Consider the following 16,080-nt stretch of genomic DNA (forward strand, 5'->3'; position numbering starts at 1 on the left):
TCTGGAATGAAACTTCGCTCTGATACCACTTGAAGCAGTCAACGGTGAGGAGGGACCTCAAAGAGATCAATTCGGACCGGTCCACAAGAGTAACACAATGGAAACACAAATATATGATGGAGGCAATGCATAACAGATTGTTTTATTGCATGAAAATTGATTACAACCAACTGGTAACAACTGGGTTACAACATAACCAACTCACAAGCCTTGTAGAACATACATAATAGGTCACAATCGAGACCTTGAACCTTAAGATCTATCTTCTATGCACAGTCTCTCTACTTGATTCTTCGATTGATTACATTCTAATGCACAGTTACAATTATATATGTGATCCAAAGGATCCAGTCGGCCCAAAAAGGGATGAAAACTTGAAGAACAAGACCTATCATGTAATTTTAACAAGGTCGACCTCTTCCAAAAGATCCCTCCAAAAAATCCAAAAGATAAAGCATAGATCATAGAAAAAGGTCGTCCACACACCAAGGAACATCGAAATCAATGCTCAAGGCTCCACAAGCTTCAAAAGGGGTTATGGTAGATCATCAAAATAGGTCCAGGCATCCGGTAACAAGAACTGTCAACTAGTAACAGGAAACTGTCAAAGAAACCGATAGCGATATCTTGCCAGAAAATGATCCAAATGCGATGCGGTCTGGAAATAAAAAAGATGATCAAGTCTTCAAGTAGAATCCAACTCCATAGGATCCGGAGAGCCAAAACTAGGACACGCAGAAAGAAAAGTTGAAACTGCAAACATAAAGCAAAACAAAAAGAAAATGTTTTTGGTTGATGCAAGATTTCTATGAACCGGGGATTCTCCTGCATCATAATTAATGATCTATTTAAAACTTTAATTCACTATGCTAGTTCCACATAACATTTATGAGAGAAAAAATGATAGAATTATATGTAGAATCCATAATGCAAAATAATAGAAAAGCACAAGTTCACAAAGATTTAACACCAAATATATCATAGGAAAACTCTTTTGGAAAAAAATTCAACCTCTCGTGACTCTTTGTGTGATCAAGTTCTCTACAAGAGCTTCTTCATGCCACAATAGTAGTCTTCAAACCCTTGATCATAGAACACTACAAAGGAAAAACTCAAAACCACAAACTTCTCTCATCATAAAGAAATGCCACCAATCTATAAATAGTATCCTCAACAATAACTAGCTTCATCCATACTCTATATTCACCATGTACAACAATAATGGAACCTTCTATAATGGTGGCTTGAAATTCTCCTTCCTATCATTTAACAATCTCTCAAACACTTCAAAATTACAATCATTTCTTACATATCCATTACTCTTAGACATACGAATAAAATCTAAAACTTGTAATGATGGTGTGTATGAACCACATGATTTTAAAATTATACTATATAGAAATCAACAATAAATTGAAGAAAAGCATATGTTATTCCCATAGCATAACATGCCACAAAACTACAAAGAAAAAATATGCTTTCCATAAATCTAAAAATGAACACAAATCCAAACATAGCAACTATGAGGAAATCAACATATCATAGATAAAAAATAAAAGATCATTCCATAGACTTCCAATCATGAAAATCTTAAACCATATTGGATCTTAAAAAACAAATCTATAAGATAAAAAATAAAAGATCATTCCATAGACTTCCAATCATGAAAATCTTAAACCATATTGGATCTTAAAAAACAAATCTATAAGATTGATGTCTCCTCTTTGAGTTCTTTGTTACCTTACTACTACAACCATAAATTCACCTACACATGGCTTCAACTCAAATAAAAGGTTAAATCCCCAAGGAAAGTGTCCCCTCCCACAACCCTAAATGACTCTAATGCCAAGGATCTTCTTTTCATTTCATTCTCATTTCTCCTTCTATATCACATTTTTTGAGGATTGCACTTTATTAACACTTATCATGATAACATATCACACTTCTATCCTTAAGTATTTTCTCTAGCATTAATAACTTTTAGGATTTGTTAACATTAATTCCTCTCTTGCATATGCTTTCACAATGTATCTTACTATGATGTTAATTATGTTTTGCATGATGATATCCTAATATTATTACATGTTAATGTAGTTTTACATGATCAAATTATTTTCTCCTTTCATCTATTGCATCTCTTGTACATACAAAAAATTGGAGTGGAAAAATATAATATCACTAATATTCCTGTAACGAGTATGGTTGCAATGACTATCTCGCTATCATTTGCTTTCTAGATATGATCATTACTTTTTCTACTCTAGTAGAATCATATTTCAATTTGAGGTGGAGTCCTTTATTCTTCTAACTTTTACTTTGTTTATTATTGACAATTTAAGCATTTGTAGTTAGTGCCTTATATTAAATGTAAAATAGACGCTTCTCATTTAAGGTTTTGTTATTTTATAAATTTTAATATGGAGTACTCATTATAAAAATAATGTTCCAAATTGATGTCATTATTCCTTGTATCTTTTTTTATGAATGTTTGAATATTTAATTTCATGTTGATCACTTGTTCTACTTTGAAATTTAATGGTGAAAATCACATAATCTACATTTTTCTCTTTTACTTTGGGTCCATTTTGATTAGGTTGTCCTTGATGCAATGATTAGTGGACAAGTGGTGCATTTGAACATAAAAATTGGGAAATAACATTATGGCTAGTCAATTCAATTTATACACATACCCAAGAACTAGTCTTAATTAGGAGTTTATACATTCATTATCCCAAGTCAAATAGTTGGACACATAGGGGAGAGGATCCAATAATTGAGCACCCTAACTTCACGCCTCTCAAAATCTTACATGACAATTCCAAATCACTCTAATTTTTTTAGAGAAATTTACTTGGGAAGTCCCCTACTTATTGTATTAGGGTTAAAATCATCATAATTAATCAGATTATAAGAGCAAATCACAAACTCTAATCTAATTAGAATTAATCCTAAATAACAATGGAATAATGTAAAATCAATTGAATTGAGCAAATGAATCTAATTAAGATTCCCTCAATCAATTTGACAAAGCTTCCATTGCTCTTCTCCTTAGTTGTTGTTGAATTGCCTCTCAGGTATTGCACTGATTTCCTACATAGATTAGCAACTATTTCAAAGATTGTGCCTCTAGATTGAATTGATGAATGAGGTTGAATTTATATATTTTCAACACAAAAGTGGTGAAAATTTAAACTCAAGTGTTGATTGATAGACAACTGAAATTGATTGATCTGTTAACAGGGTTGATTGAGGAGTCAACTAGATAGATTGGCTAGTGAACTGAATAGACTAGTCAGTTGACTGAGTTGATGAATCAGATGACTAAATTGATTGGAGAGATAAGTGGATTGATTGATCAGTAGACTGAATATATGGATTAGAAGACTGAAATGATTTATTAGTCATAAAAAGTTGATTTTGAGTGAAAATGGGAGATTGATGAGTTAACTGATTAGATAACTGATTTGATCAATCAGTTTGATTTTCAACATGTGCTGTAGGATTTTTAAGTTGAATTTGATTTTTATTTCCAATTTGAATTTGAATTTGGACCTTCGAATGCTAAAATGCACATGAAATTAACTAAAATTCACATTTGGTGAAATATGAATTTGGAAGAAATGAAATTGTGTGCGGGAAATGAGGGCGACAAAAATGTAAAAAGTCTGATTCAAAAGGCCCACACACCAATGATACTCTTGGTGCAAGTTATAGGAACTATATTGAAATAGCTCAACTTCCCAAGGGGTGTCCCATTGCTCTCTATCTCACAGGATCTCTAAAGTCAATGTCTTTGCTCTTAGATCACTGAGCAAAGTGACTTAGGAATGACAACTCCAAGAATGAGTGATGTTTGATTATTATGCATGAATGCATTCCTAGATATGTATGATATTGAAACCATGATGATTAATCTAGCATAAAGATGATGATAAGAATAACTAATTATCCTAGCAATGATATACTAGTCTAACATGGATATTCTATGATATTAAAATGCTTATTAAAATGACTATAACTTTAAGGTTGAGCCTTAAATGGTTTGGAAGACTTTGAGGGTTAACATGTTGAGGACATAAAGCCTTTAATGGTTTTCAAAGACTTTGGAGGCTTTGAGAAGTAACTTCTCTTTGCTTATGAATGTGACAATATTTAGGAGATGGATTAGACTAAATTGGAATTGATTAGAAGAATCTAGAAGGGGTTTAGGAGGCAAGTGGAAGATGTAGGAAAATGCAAGTGGAGGGAAAATGATTTTAATTAAAATAAAATTACTTTATTTCAATCAAATAGATGCAACTTGCATAAATACAAGTGGGGGATTTAATAAATAAATTAGATTTATTTATTTACAAGGATCAATTTAATTAAATGTAAATTTAATTAAAAAGGGAGAAAGGGGAATTAATTACATAAAGTGATTTATTTAATCAAAGGCTAGAAAAGGTTTAGGTGAACTTAATTAAATAAATTGAGTCATTCATTTAATCAAATAGATGAATGTGAAGAAATTAATTAAATAAAATTTAATTAATATAGGAATGGGGTTAAAATAAATATTAAATATTCATTTAGGAAAGTGGTCAGATTTATATGTCTACAGAAATTAATTGGAGTTAAGTGAAATTCGAATTTGGAAGAAAATGAAATGAAATTAGATGGAACTAATTGAAATTTTAATTTGGGGATTTGGAAGAATTTAATTAATTAATTAAATAATTTAAATGAAATTATTTAATCATAGGAAATTGAATTAATTAGATAATAAAGATTATTTAACTAAGGAATAAGTCGTAATTAATTAAATAAATAATATTTAATTAATATTCAAGATAGGGTCAATTGAATAAAATGATTTAAGAATAGAAATTGAATGATTAGCAATGTTGAATGTGATGATTAGAAGAAATAATTAATTTAATCAAATAATTAAAGAATTACTTAATTAAATAGACAAATAATTAGTGTAGGATGAAAGAGACATTTTTAGGCATCTACACTTATAATTAAGGTTTCATGCCCACATTATCAAATATGATGCTACATCAATATGATTTTCGTTGAAGTGTCCCAAAAAAGTTAGATCAATACTTGTTCACTAAGATATGTTTTATTGGTGTATTGATGTGACATCACATGATTTGTTGCTTTTTAGATCTAAGGAATACATTTCATACAATTTTTTCAAAACTCATGATCAACACTAACAACTTAAAAGTTGTAGCTATTAGTGTTATAATATTAAAAACATTGGACATTAAATCAACAATTGTTGGAACATGATCAACTGCCAGGTCCTCTCCCCTAATTGATCAATTTGAGTTTTGTGTGTGTAGAAATGACCTCAAGAACCAACTAAAGTGTAAAACATTTAGAATTGCACTCTATAGTGTTGAATAGAATCAAATACTTTAAATCATTATATTACATATCTAAAATCATTAGAAAGCTGTGCTATACATGTCATCATCATAAGAGTATAACATCATTAGGTTACATGGGTCTAGGCATATTGCATGATTGTCTACTATGTTTGAACACAATTCTATAATATTGACATTGTAATAGAGGTTTGACCTAAAAAGAATAATCATAGCCTTGCAACTCTTAAATGGTGTCTATTGATACTAGCCTTTGTCAACACAATTTAGAAACATCAAGACAAATGAATTCCTGATATCATAATCAATAAAGTTTATTTTTATAGATAAGATTTAGATTTATAAATAGGATTCAAATCTATAGATATGAAAGTCATTTTCATAAATATAAAAGTAAACTAAAGTTACAATTTCATGATTATAAAAGTGAATTAAAGTAACAATCATTTTCAACATTTTTCTGAATTATAAAACAATCATATTAACATATTCTAATTCTCTAATGCATTAACAAATTAATTAATAATATTTAATACTATAAAACCAATGTCAAAACTTAAAACTAAATATGATTATATTATTTGAAAAGACCTAAATTAAAAAAAAAAACATCTAAAAGATTAGATTTTTGAAAAGACCCCATCCATTTTATAATCTAGCAAAACAATAACAAGGAAAGGCCGTGTAAAATTGTTGAAAAAGAGAGAGCAAAAGTAATGACAACACAGCATAAAAGACATTGAGGGGCCCGGGGCACCACAACGTTCCCGCTCTTCCTAAAAAAGTCAAGATATACTCAATAAAATCTGCGTTCCTCATGTCCTCATTATTATTATTTTTCACATTATAACTTAATTAGTTTACTTTACAGCATTTATTTTCCTTACAAATTATACATAAATTCTAAATCAACCAAAGTGGGCCAGTCAAATAGCCGGACAGTCTTAGCCGTAGATTAAGCACGTACAGTATTCCGTACAAGAGTTATTGAAGTCACTTCTCTGTGTATTCAGCTCTGTCGAATATTAGCAGCATTTCACGGCGCAAAACACGTAATACGTGTAAATGGTCGTTCGGTTTAAAATTGATGTGGGCAGGGGTGCTATTACTTACTTACAGCACTCAAATTGTAATGATTCCTCTGTAAATATGCCAAACAAATTTTCATGACCCTTGACTAATGGGCGATGAAATGGAAGTGAAATGAAATGACCCTTGAGTCATGGATGCTTTTAGTGCTTAGTGAAGAGCATGTGTTTATCTGGTCCCACATGGAATCTCCTTTCCTTGTCCTCTCATCATTTCTCTCACCCGCTTTACTCTTTACTGCAAGTAAAACACCACCAAACCCTACAATTTCCAATCACATTTGCTTTTCTTACTTTGCCCCTCGATCTCATTATACCCATCACCTACCTTTCCTCCTGTGGCTACGTTTTCAATCTCTTTATGTCTCCTATCTGTTTCCCACTCTCCTTGATTCGACTGCCACGTGCTGTGGGGGTTTAATAATGGTGGCAGGGCAGTGTCAGTTGCCAGCGCTGGAGTCTGGTCTGTTAGTGAGACAAGGCATACGAGTTGTCTCATAGCGAGAGATCTGTGGTTGTTTGGAGGAGCGGAGCACAGCAGAGGAGATCTCTGATCAGTTATGGGAAGGTCCGTTGTTTTGTCTGTGTTTGTCGTGGCAGTTTTTGTGTTTGGTACATATTTTGTGTTTGCCAAAGAAATTGGTGATCAAGTATTGGTAGGGCAGGATGAGATTCAGTTTCAGGTCCTGGACGTTGAAGCAGCCTTGAAGGGAACGTCCCAGAGGCGTGACTCTCAGGCCTCCATATACAATAGAAAGGATGAATGGAAGCACAGCGTTGTGGAAGGAGAAGAAGCAGAGGAAGCGGAAGAAGAAGAGGAAGACGAAGCGGAAGACAGTTCCAGTTTTGTGGTTGAGCTTGTGCACAGAGATTCCATAAGCAACGACAGCGGCAGCAACAGCAACAGCACAGCGAAGGAGAGATTGGAGCAGAGGCTGAAGCGTGACTGTGCGCGGGTGAAATCCATTAATGCGCTGGTGGATGCGGTCACGGGTCTGAATGCGAGCAAGGTGGAGAAGAAAGTGGGGAAAAGTGACTTCAGCAGCTCCATAATATCAGGGCTGAGTCTGGGCAGCGGAGAGTACTTCACAAGGGTAGGAGTGGGGAGTCCGCCGCGGTACAGCTACATGGTGTTGGACACGGGCAGTGATATTGTATGGCTTCAGTGCAAGCCCTGCACCCGGTGTTACCAGCAGAAAGATCCGGTCTTTAACCCTGCAACTTCCTCAACTTACAGGAAAGTAGCCTGTGGGGCGCCTCTGTGCAAGAGGCTGGACACCAGTGGGTGCAGCAGCAACAACCGGTATTGTGAATACCAGGTCTCCTATGGTGATGGGTCCTTCACGGTGGGGGATTTGGTGAGAGAAACGATGACATTTAGGGGAGCAAAGGTGGGGGATGTGGCGCTAGGGTGTGGGCATGACAATGAGGGCCTTTTCATTGGGGCAGCTGGGCTGCTTGGTCTGGGTCGTGGTGGCCTCTCTTTCCCTTCTCAGACCGCATCTCGCTTCGCTAACAAATTCTCCTACTGTTTGGTGGACAGGGACAATACAGGAAGCAGCAGTTTTCTCATGTTTGGCCTCTCTGCGCTACCCAGATCGGCATTTTATACACCGCTTTTGAGCAATCCAAAGTTTAACACCTTCTATTATGTGCAGCTGAGCGGTATAAGTGTTGGGGGAAGGCGGCTGAGCTCCATTCCGGCGTCTGTGTTTCGGCCTGATGTGAGCGGAAATGGGGGGGTTATTATTGATTCGGGGACTTCCGTGACGCGGTTGGTTCAGTCTGCGTATGAGAGCATGCGGGATGCTTTCAGAGCAGGGACGAAAAGCCTTAAGAGCGCCGCTGGGTTTTCTCTGTTTGATACCTGCTATGATTTGTCAGGCCTCACCACAGTCAAGGTGCCAACGCTGGTCTTCCATTTCGACAGGGGGGCCCATTTGTCTCTGCCTGCAAACAACTATCTCATTCCTGTTGATAGTTCGGGGGTTTTCTGCTTTGCATTTGCAGGTACCACGGGCGGCCTCTCCATTATTGGAAATATTCAGCAGCAGGGATTCCGAGTGGCTTTTGACATGCAATCCAACCGTGTTGGGTTTGCTGCCGGCTCATGCTCCTGAACAATTTCAACTCTTATCCATCTTTTATTAGTAGACCTAATGAAGAATGTGTTTTTGGGGATCTACGTACATTTCTTTATGTATCTCTTCTCCATGCCCATTTTTTTTAATTCTATTTTTCAGTATTAGTATATGAATATTAAAAATCAAGCATACTGAAAGTGCTTTTCAGTATTCCAAACATATTCAATGTTATTTGGCCTCTGATTTTTAGATTTCTTATAACCTGACGTCAAATGGTATTATAAATCAAAATGGATGATTTAACCCTAGGGCAAATTCGTTGGGATTGAGTTGTGTTAAAAAACAAATTATATCTGTTCTGAGTGTTTTCAATTTGAGTAGTGATTTGCTGAATTTGTTTCCTAGAGCACAAATAAAAGCATGCACTGATCACCAGTCCTATCTAGATTGCTCAAAAGTTCCGTGCCCACTATTTAAAGTCATTGAACCTTTACTTAAAGTTTTACATAAAAAATTCGGAAGTGATTAATTACTGGAAATTTGTTATTTTCTCAATCTTTGACTGAGTAGCCAATAGAGCGGCCAATATGCTGAGTGAAGGGCTTATACAGATCTTTTGTTGGATGTATTAGATTTGTAGATGATGTTTTCTCATGTACTTTCTTTTTCTGGTTATCAATGAAGGGATTATTATGTTTATAAAAAAAAAAAAAAAAAGTAGTTAATAGTGGAAATCTGTTAAAATTTTCATGAGTTAAATTTTCATGCTCTATATTTCCATTGCTGTTAAATCAAAAAAAGTTATATAAAAAAACACGTTTTGCAAATCTAAGATTTTTTTGAAGTGTTGTTTTGTGTGGAGATTAGTCTGTACCAATAGAAATAGGATATGCAAATGGTAAACATTTGAAGCAAATAAAATCATTATTTTCTTATTTGAACTGTCACTCTATTTGCTTTTATATATTTGAACATTTCATATATATTATTGGTGTGATATTATTTATTTTAAATTAGACATTAAAATAAAACATTTATAGAGTTTCAAAATGTTTGCTCCACAATCTTATAAAGTTTAATAGTGTTTTAAACCAATTATAATGTATAATAATTGCAACAATTAATAGGTATATCCAATATACACTTGAACATCTATATTTGTCATTAGGTTAAGATAAACTAGCTGTATAAAACATGATGGTAGTATTTGCATAACATGATTATTTGAAAGTTTGACAATTTGGGGTGGGTTCAAAATAATTTTCTAGTTGTAAATTTTGGATCATAATTTAATCCTATTTCTAAGAAGGATGTGAATTGTTTTAAATGATGAATGTTGGATCCTTTACCAATATGGATCAATAGCTATTCAATTAGGCAATAGAGTCGTGAACAACGAAGAGAAAGGAAAAATATCCAACAAAACATGAACATGATTATATTGCATTAATATACAAATCAAATATACTTGATAATTTATTTCAAAAGTGTAATAATCTATACACAACAAAGGAATAATTACTATAAAAGCTTTGCAATGCAATAAATGTTGTCACACATATATCAAACTCTCATTACATTCACACCAACAAATGTAGCAAGAGAAAATACATATTTTAATTAAAATATTCCCTTGATGCAATTTAAAAATCTTTTCCACAATGTACAAAATGTAGACAAAGTATTTTCAGTTCATGCTAACATCATTTAATGCCTTAGAAACCACTTGAGGCGCATACAAGCCAAAAGATTAGCTCAATGACCAATCCTTTGAAAGATGAACAAACTCGTATAATTTGATTTTTATTCCCTAAATCCACATGAGAATTTGAAAGAGATCCAAAGATTCAAATCCATCCATTGCATTGATAGCTATCTATGTGATTGACAACTAAGAATTAGCACGAGAACCAATGAGAGTTGAAACTGTAACCATGACATTAATAGCTACATGGATTGACTTTTTTTTCATTATTGGAAGTACATGTGAATCTATGGGCCTTTAAGATGGGCAATTGTTTTTAGGAGGAAAAACCCTTCTAGCGTAGTTGTGGAATCAAAGAGGGTCAACGATGGCAGCATGGGTTGTACATGGAGGTACAGGTGAGAGCGAACAATGCAAAACATGGGAGATTCAGAGCTTCAAAGATTGGGTTTTGGTGATACCAAGGAAAAAGGTACTCGAGTAAAGGGATGAATGCTACTCTAGCTCCCTAAAATAACTTAATGTAAAGGATCGAAGAGTCCGAGCTGTAATGAAAAGCATATTGGCAAGATATTGTTTGAAATTCCAACAAAGACAAGGAATAGATGAAAGGGGAGCCGAAAAGGAAATATCACAAACCAAATTTAGACTAGTAATTTTTACTTTTATGTTATAATGCTAGACATTGATACTGTTAGCAACAACCAAGAAGGAAGATTGAGAGAGGGGGATGGGGGGGAGGGTGAATCAGTCATTGGATTAGCAAATTTAACTACAAAAATAGATCTGATAAATTGTAGTAATAAGACAGATAAGCAAATTGAAAGCACAACACACAACACCAAGATTTTGACGTGGAAAACCTGGTTAAGGGAAAAACCACGGTGGGAACCTACCCACAGTAAGATGACACTCTATAGTAGTATGTAAAAATATTACAATGGGGAATGCACAGGGATTCAGGCACATCGCCTAGAGCTCACTGCTCAAATATAATGGCCTGGAAGATTACAACCCTCAAGGAAGTCTCACTGACTTACAACAAGATTCGGACTACAATCCGGAAGAAATGAATTGAAAGAATAACATCTCCAAATGCCCGATTACAGTTTCAGTTGAGCACAAATGTCTTCTCTTCAACACCAATCTCTCCACAATCTCAACACCAAAGGATAAATCTCTTGTTTGCACATACACCACTCTTTAATAATGCAGAAACAACATCGACACCTAAATTGCATGAATATATCACCTATATATACAATTCATCAACCTTGATAACAAAGTCGGCTAAACCCTCAACCCTCAATTACAATATTACATCACACGATACAAAAATCGACCACTGGACCAATGTAATGATTTACATGACATAACCTGGACCTAAATCAAATTCCCAAATGCACAACTCCACAAGAAATCATGCCAAGAGCAACCGCAACACGCTACACCATCAGGAAAACTGCATAACACGAAAATCATCACCAGTTCATAGAAACCACCAAAAACTCGCACAACGATCAATGCAGATCACCAAAATAAATAGGACACGACTAGGAAACACCAGCAAGCACGTTAGAATAATTAGTAACAACTGCACCAACACCACTTATCAAATATTCATCTATCAACGTTTGAAAGCTCAAGAACACAACCAATCAATAGCTATCATGAAGAAAGATAACTTGCGGAGCACCAAATCACGATCCATATGAAATGAAGATACAAAAGACCATCCCAAACAATATCCCAAAATCTTCAGCACAAGATCTGATCACACCAGAATATACCAGATGATATATTGAACTCTGCAAAACAGTGATCAACAAAACAACACTGCAAACGGATCATAAGATCTTCCCAATCTGCACACGCTAGAGCAATACATAGGAATATGTTGACATCAATGAAAACAATATATCCTAGCAACAACAATGACCAACAATATCCAACAATCTCCCCCTTTGGCATTGATGACAACATATGAATGTGAAAAACAATCAATACAAAGAAAGAAGATATCTCCGGCAAACTCCCCCTAAGATCAAGACACAAAGCAGTTTTTCACATGATCTCTCTCCCCCTTTGACAACAATGCCAAGGATCTGAAGACAGAAAACCAAACTTACTCCCCCCCTTGGAATATGAATCATGAATCTCTCTCCCCTAAGACACAGACTACTCCACCAGAGGAGCAACACCAACTCACCAATTGAGATAAAAGGATAAGACTCTGAAATCCACTGGATTGATGCAACTTAATGCATCTAGTTCTCAATAGGAGGGGTGGATACCCCTATCTTGTCTCTCAAATAGACAAATGTATCTACAGGCAGAGGCTTAGTGAAAATGTTAGTTATTTGTTCCTTTGTAGATACATACTCTAACTTCACTTTTTCTTCACTGACTTTCTCTCTCAAGTAATGATATTTGATTGACACATGCATAGTCTTTGAATGTTGCACCCGATTCTAACATGTTAATAGCATTGGAATTATCACAGTATATAACAATAGGCTCATCATAAATAACTCTGATATCCTTCAACATTTGCTTCATCCAAACTACCCGAGTGCAAATACTAGCAGCAACAATGTACTCAACTTCACTAGTAGCTAAGGAAACTGAATCTTGTTTCAGACTAGCCTATGAAAATAATTTCTTACCCAGAAAGAATGCTCCATTGGTAGTGCTCTTCCGGTCATCAACATCACCAACCCAATCCGCATCAGTGTAGGCACATAGCATGAAATCATCATTCCTTGGACACCACAAACCATAATCTACAGTTCCCTTTAGGTATCTGAATATCCTCTTCATAGCAGTGACATAACTCTCTTTCGGATCAACTTGATATCTAGCAGCCATACACACAACATGAATAATGTCCAACCTAGTTTGAGTAAGATATAGCAGTCCACCAACCATAGATCTATACAAACTCCGATTAGCTTTTGGAGATTTATCATTCTTAGACAATTTACAGCCAGTCACCATAGGAGTTCCAACCGGTTTGGAGTCATCTAATGCAAATTTCTTCAACAATTCCTTTACATACTTAGTTTAAGATATGAATATACCTTTTCCAGTTTGTGAAATCTGCAAACCTAAGAAAAATTTCATCTCACCAATCATCGACATATCAAATTATTTCTGCATGTCACCGACAAACTTCATGCTTAAGTCATCATCACCTCCAAAGATAATATCATAAAATTTGAGCGGGAGTTCTGGTTCGGTGTCGGGACAACTTGGTGCAAATGACTCAGAAATTCCTGCAGATGGAGGGAGCTCAGGTAGTAAGGATCTCGATGCTCCCTTGGACTCGGGGGACCCAGGGGGAGGACCAAGACCACGTGAAGAGCGAATAGTAGGTGATAGCGGGAAAGGTCAGGTTCAAATTTCAAAATCAGATGACGGCAACTTCGAAGGAGCTCTAGGACAACAAGCGGCTAGCGATTCAGAGAATACGGTGGAAGGTAAATTATTTCCTGAAAAGAATCTTCCGACGACCCCAGAGGATCTTAAGGGGGGACCCAGTTTGAATGGACATACTCGTAAGTTTTCCTCTCTATTCGGGGTCAAACCCAAAGGTAAGTCCTCACTGCCTCTAGTTAAAAATACCTCGAATGTGTCTCAGGGCAAGTTTGCTATCTCTGTTCCAGACCAAATCATAGACCAAAACATTGCTAGAATGGAAAATACTTTGATTGGTAACTTTTTTGGGACTAGACCGAATATAGAGATCGTTTGTGGATTTGTCAAAAGAAAGTGGAACTTGAAAGGCTAGGTTGATGTGGTTGCAATGAACAAAGGCTATCTATCCTTCTCTTTTTCTTGTGATGAGGATAGAAGAAACATTCTCTGTAGTGGTTCATGGGTAATAGGTAAATACATCATGTACATCCAGAAGTGGCACCCTAATGTGGGAAAAGGAAAAAAATTTCTGGTTCAAGTTCCGGTTTGGATTAAACTCCCTGGGCTCCAAATGGAATTCTGGGAGGAAGATGTGCTTGCAGGAATAGCCAATACCTTCGGGGAGCTTATCACTATTGACCAGGTCACGACATCCAGAAGAAGGCTTATTTACGCTAGGATTTGTGTTGGAGTTGGACCTGATACGAACATGCCAAAGGAAATAGAGATATAATCTAAACTGGGGAAGTGGAGGTAGAATATTGTTTATGAATCAATCCCTTTTGCCTGCATTCATTGTAAAAAAGTAGGACACTGGGCTAAAAAATGCCCAAATAACGAGGGTAAATCTTATTCCCTGTTAGGATTCCCAAAGATACTTAAAGGGGGGGGGGGTGAATTAGTATCTAATCGGTTTCTGAATTTACTTGAATTAAAACATGTAAAGCATATCAATACTGTGTTCTGGTAAACCAAAAATAATGCAGTAAACAAGAATAACAACCACATGAAAAGCACACCATAACATAGTAGTTTAACGAGGAAACCCGGTGTGGGAAAAACCTCGGTGGGATTTGTGACCCACAATATTCACTTACTGGCCAATAAGGGAATATTACTGTTTTACAAGAGGGGCCTGCACATGCATGAAGGCCAAGTTCCTAGAGCTCACTGCTCAATTACAAAGGAAGTCACACTGACTTACAAAAATGGATTATACAAATCCAATGTCTTGTACTACTTCAAAATAGCATATGCTATGCCAGATCCAATACCGGTTTTTGCTCTGCTTCATACATAAACCCTTAACCTATAATTCACATATTAGGTCTGCATAATTTCGCCTATCACATTGTTTTTAAATGTTCTACAATGATCTCATACATATATGAGTCATATTACAACTCGCCATGTCGGCTTACAATAATTTTACAATTAATTACAAAATATATTATCAACAAAATTCTTGTCGGCCAGAGTGTCGGTATCCATCCTTTCACTGCCAGTGTTCTATGTGCCGGTGTAGAGTTTGTCGTTGTCGGTGCCAGTATATTTGTTTTGCCGGTATCATATGACTGCAAGGTTGCCATCAATGAAAAAAGCTTCAATCTCCTACAATTTCTCATTGGAGTGTGCATTTGCCAACATCCCCAAGCTAAGGTTTGGAAAAAAAGTTGATAGTTCTCTAAAAGCCTTGGAGTCCAATGACCCAGATCAGGAGAAACAGTCTTAGGTTGGAAGGATGGAGGAAAAACTCACTAGTGAAATGGGAAATGAACTAAAGAAAGTAGATAGCGAAAAAATAGATCATCAGGAGATAGAGCAGAGTGGTAAGGATCCAGAGGATAAGACAGAGTTAGTCTCAAATAAGTATGAGAGTAAAGGAGATAAAAAATCCACAGATAACAAAGAGGAAGGAGATAATTTTAACCTTGTAGCAAATTCTCAGGATCTAGATAAAGAAACAAACTAGTTCTAGGAGGCCCAACCTGATAACATTCTGGATCAAGGGCTGTCGGAAATCTCATTAGCTTCCCCAGCAAAAGTTAAGCTAACCTTTCCAGAGGAAAAGTACCAAAATGGGGAGATGAGGAAGACATCAAAAAGGAACCGGGGAAGAGTGAAACAAAGCAAGAGGAAGAAGAAGTAGCAGAGGACAAAAGAAAGAATGAGCAAAAAAAAAAGAATAACAATAACTCTATCAATAATATGCTGACTAGAAATACCAGAAGAAGGCTTGGGGATGTGGGGGCGCAACATACTTCTCTAGAAAGACATTCAAATGCAAAAAATAGATCAATGGAAACAAGAAGGAACATTGCAGATGGAACTCAAAGAACCATCTTTGAGGCAGGTATTTCTAAAAATCCATGAAGATCATCTCTTGGAATATTCGAGGATTGAAC

General features: G+C 35.6%; 1 protein-coding gene across 1 annotated transcript; it reads left to right on the forward strand.

The window, feature by feature from the left end:
* Positions 1-6,785: 6,785 nt before the first annotated feature.
* Positions 6,786-8,772, forward strand: LOC131045014 (aspartyl protease family protein 2). Its single transcript, XM_057978516.2, has one exon. The coding sequence runs from the start codon at positions 7,030-7,032 to the stop codon at positions 8,587-8,589; it is 1,560 nt and encodes a 519-aa protein (XP_057834499.1). The 5' UTR covers positions 6,786-7,029; the 3' UTR covers positions 8,590-8,772.
* Positions 8,773-16,080: the final 7,308 nt, after the last annotated feature.

This window comes from Cryptomeria japonica, chromosome 3 (assembly GCF_030272615.1).
Source record: "Cryptomeria japonica chromosome 3, Sugi_1.0, whole genome shotgun sequence".
Lineage (NCBI taxonomy): Eukaryota > Viridiplantae > Streptophyta > Pinopsida > Cupressales > Cupressaceae > Cryptomeria > Cryptomeria japonica.

Coding starts and splice junctions, on each gene's coding strand:
- LOC131045014 (XM_057978516.2), top strand. CDS start 7,030: ATGGGAAGGTCCGTTGTTTTGTCTGTGTTTGTCGTGGCAGTTTTTGTG.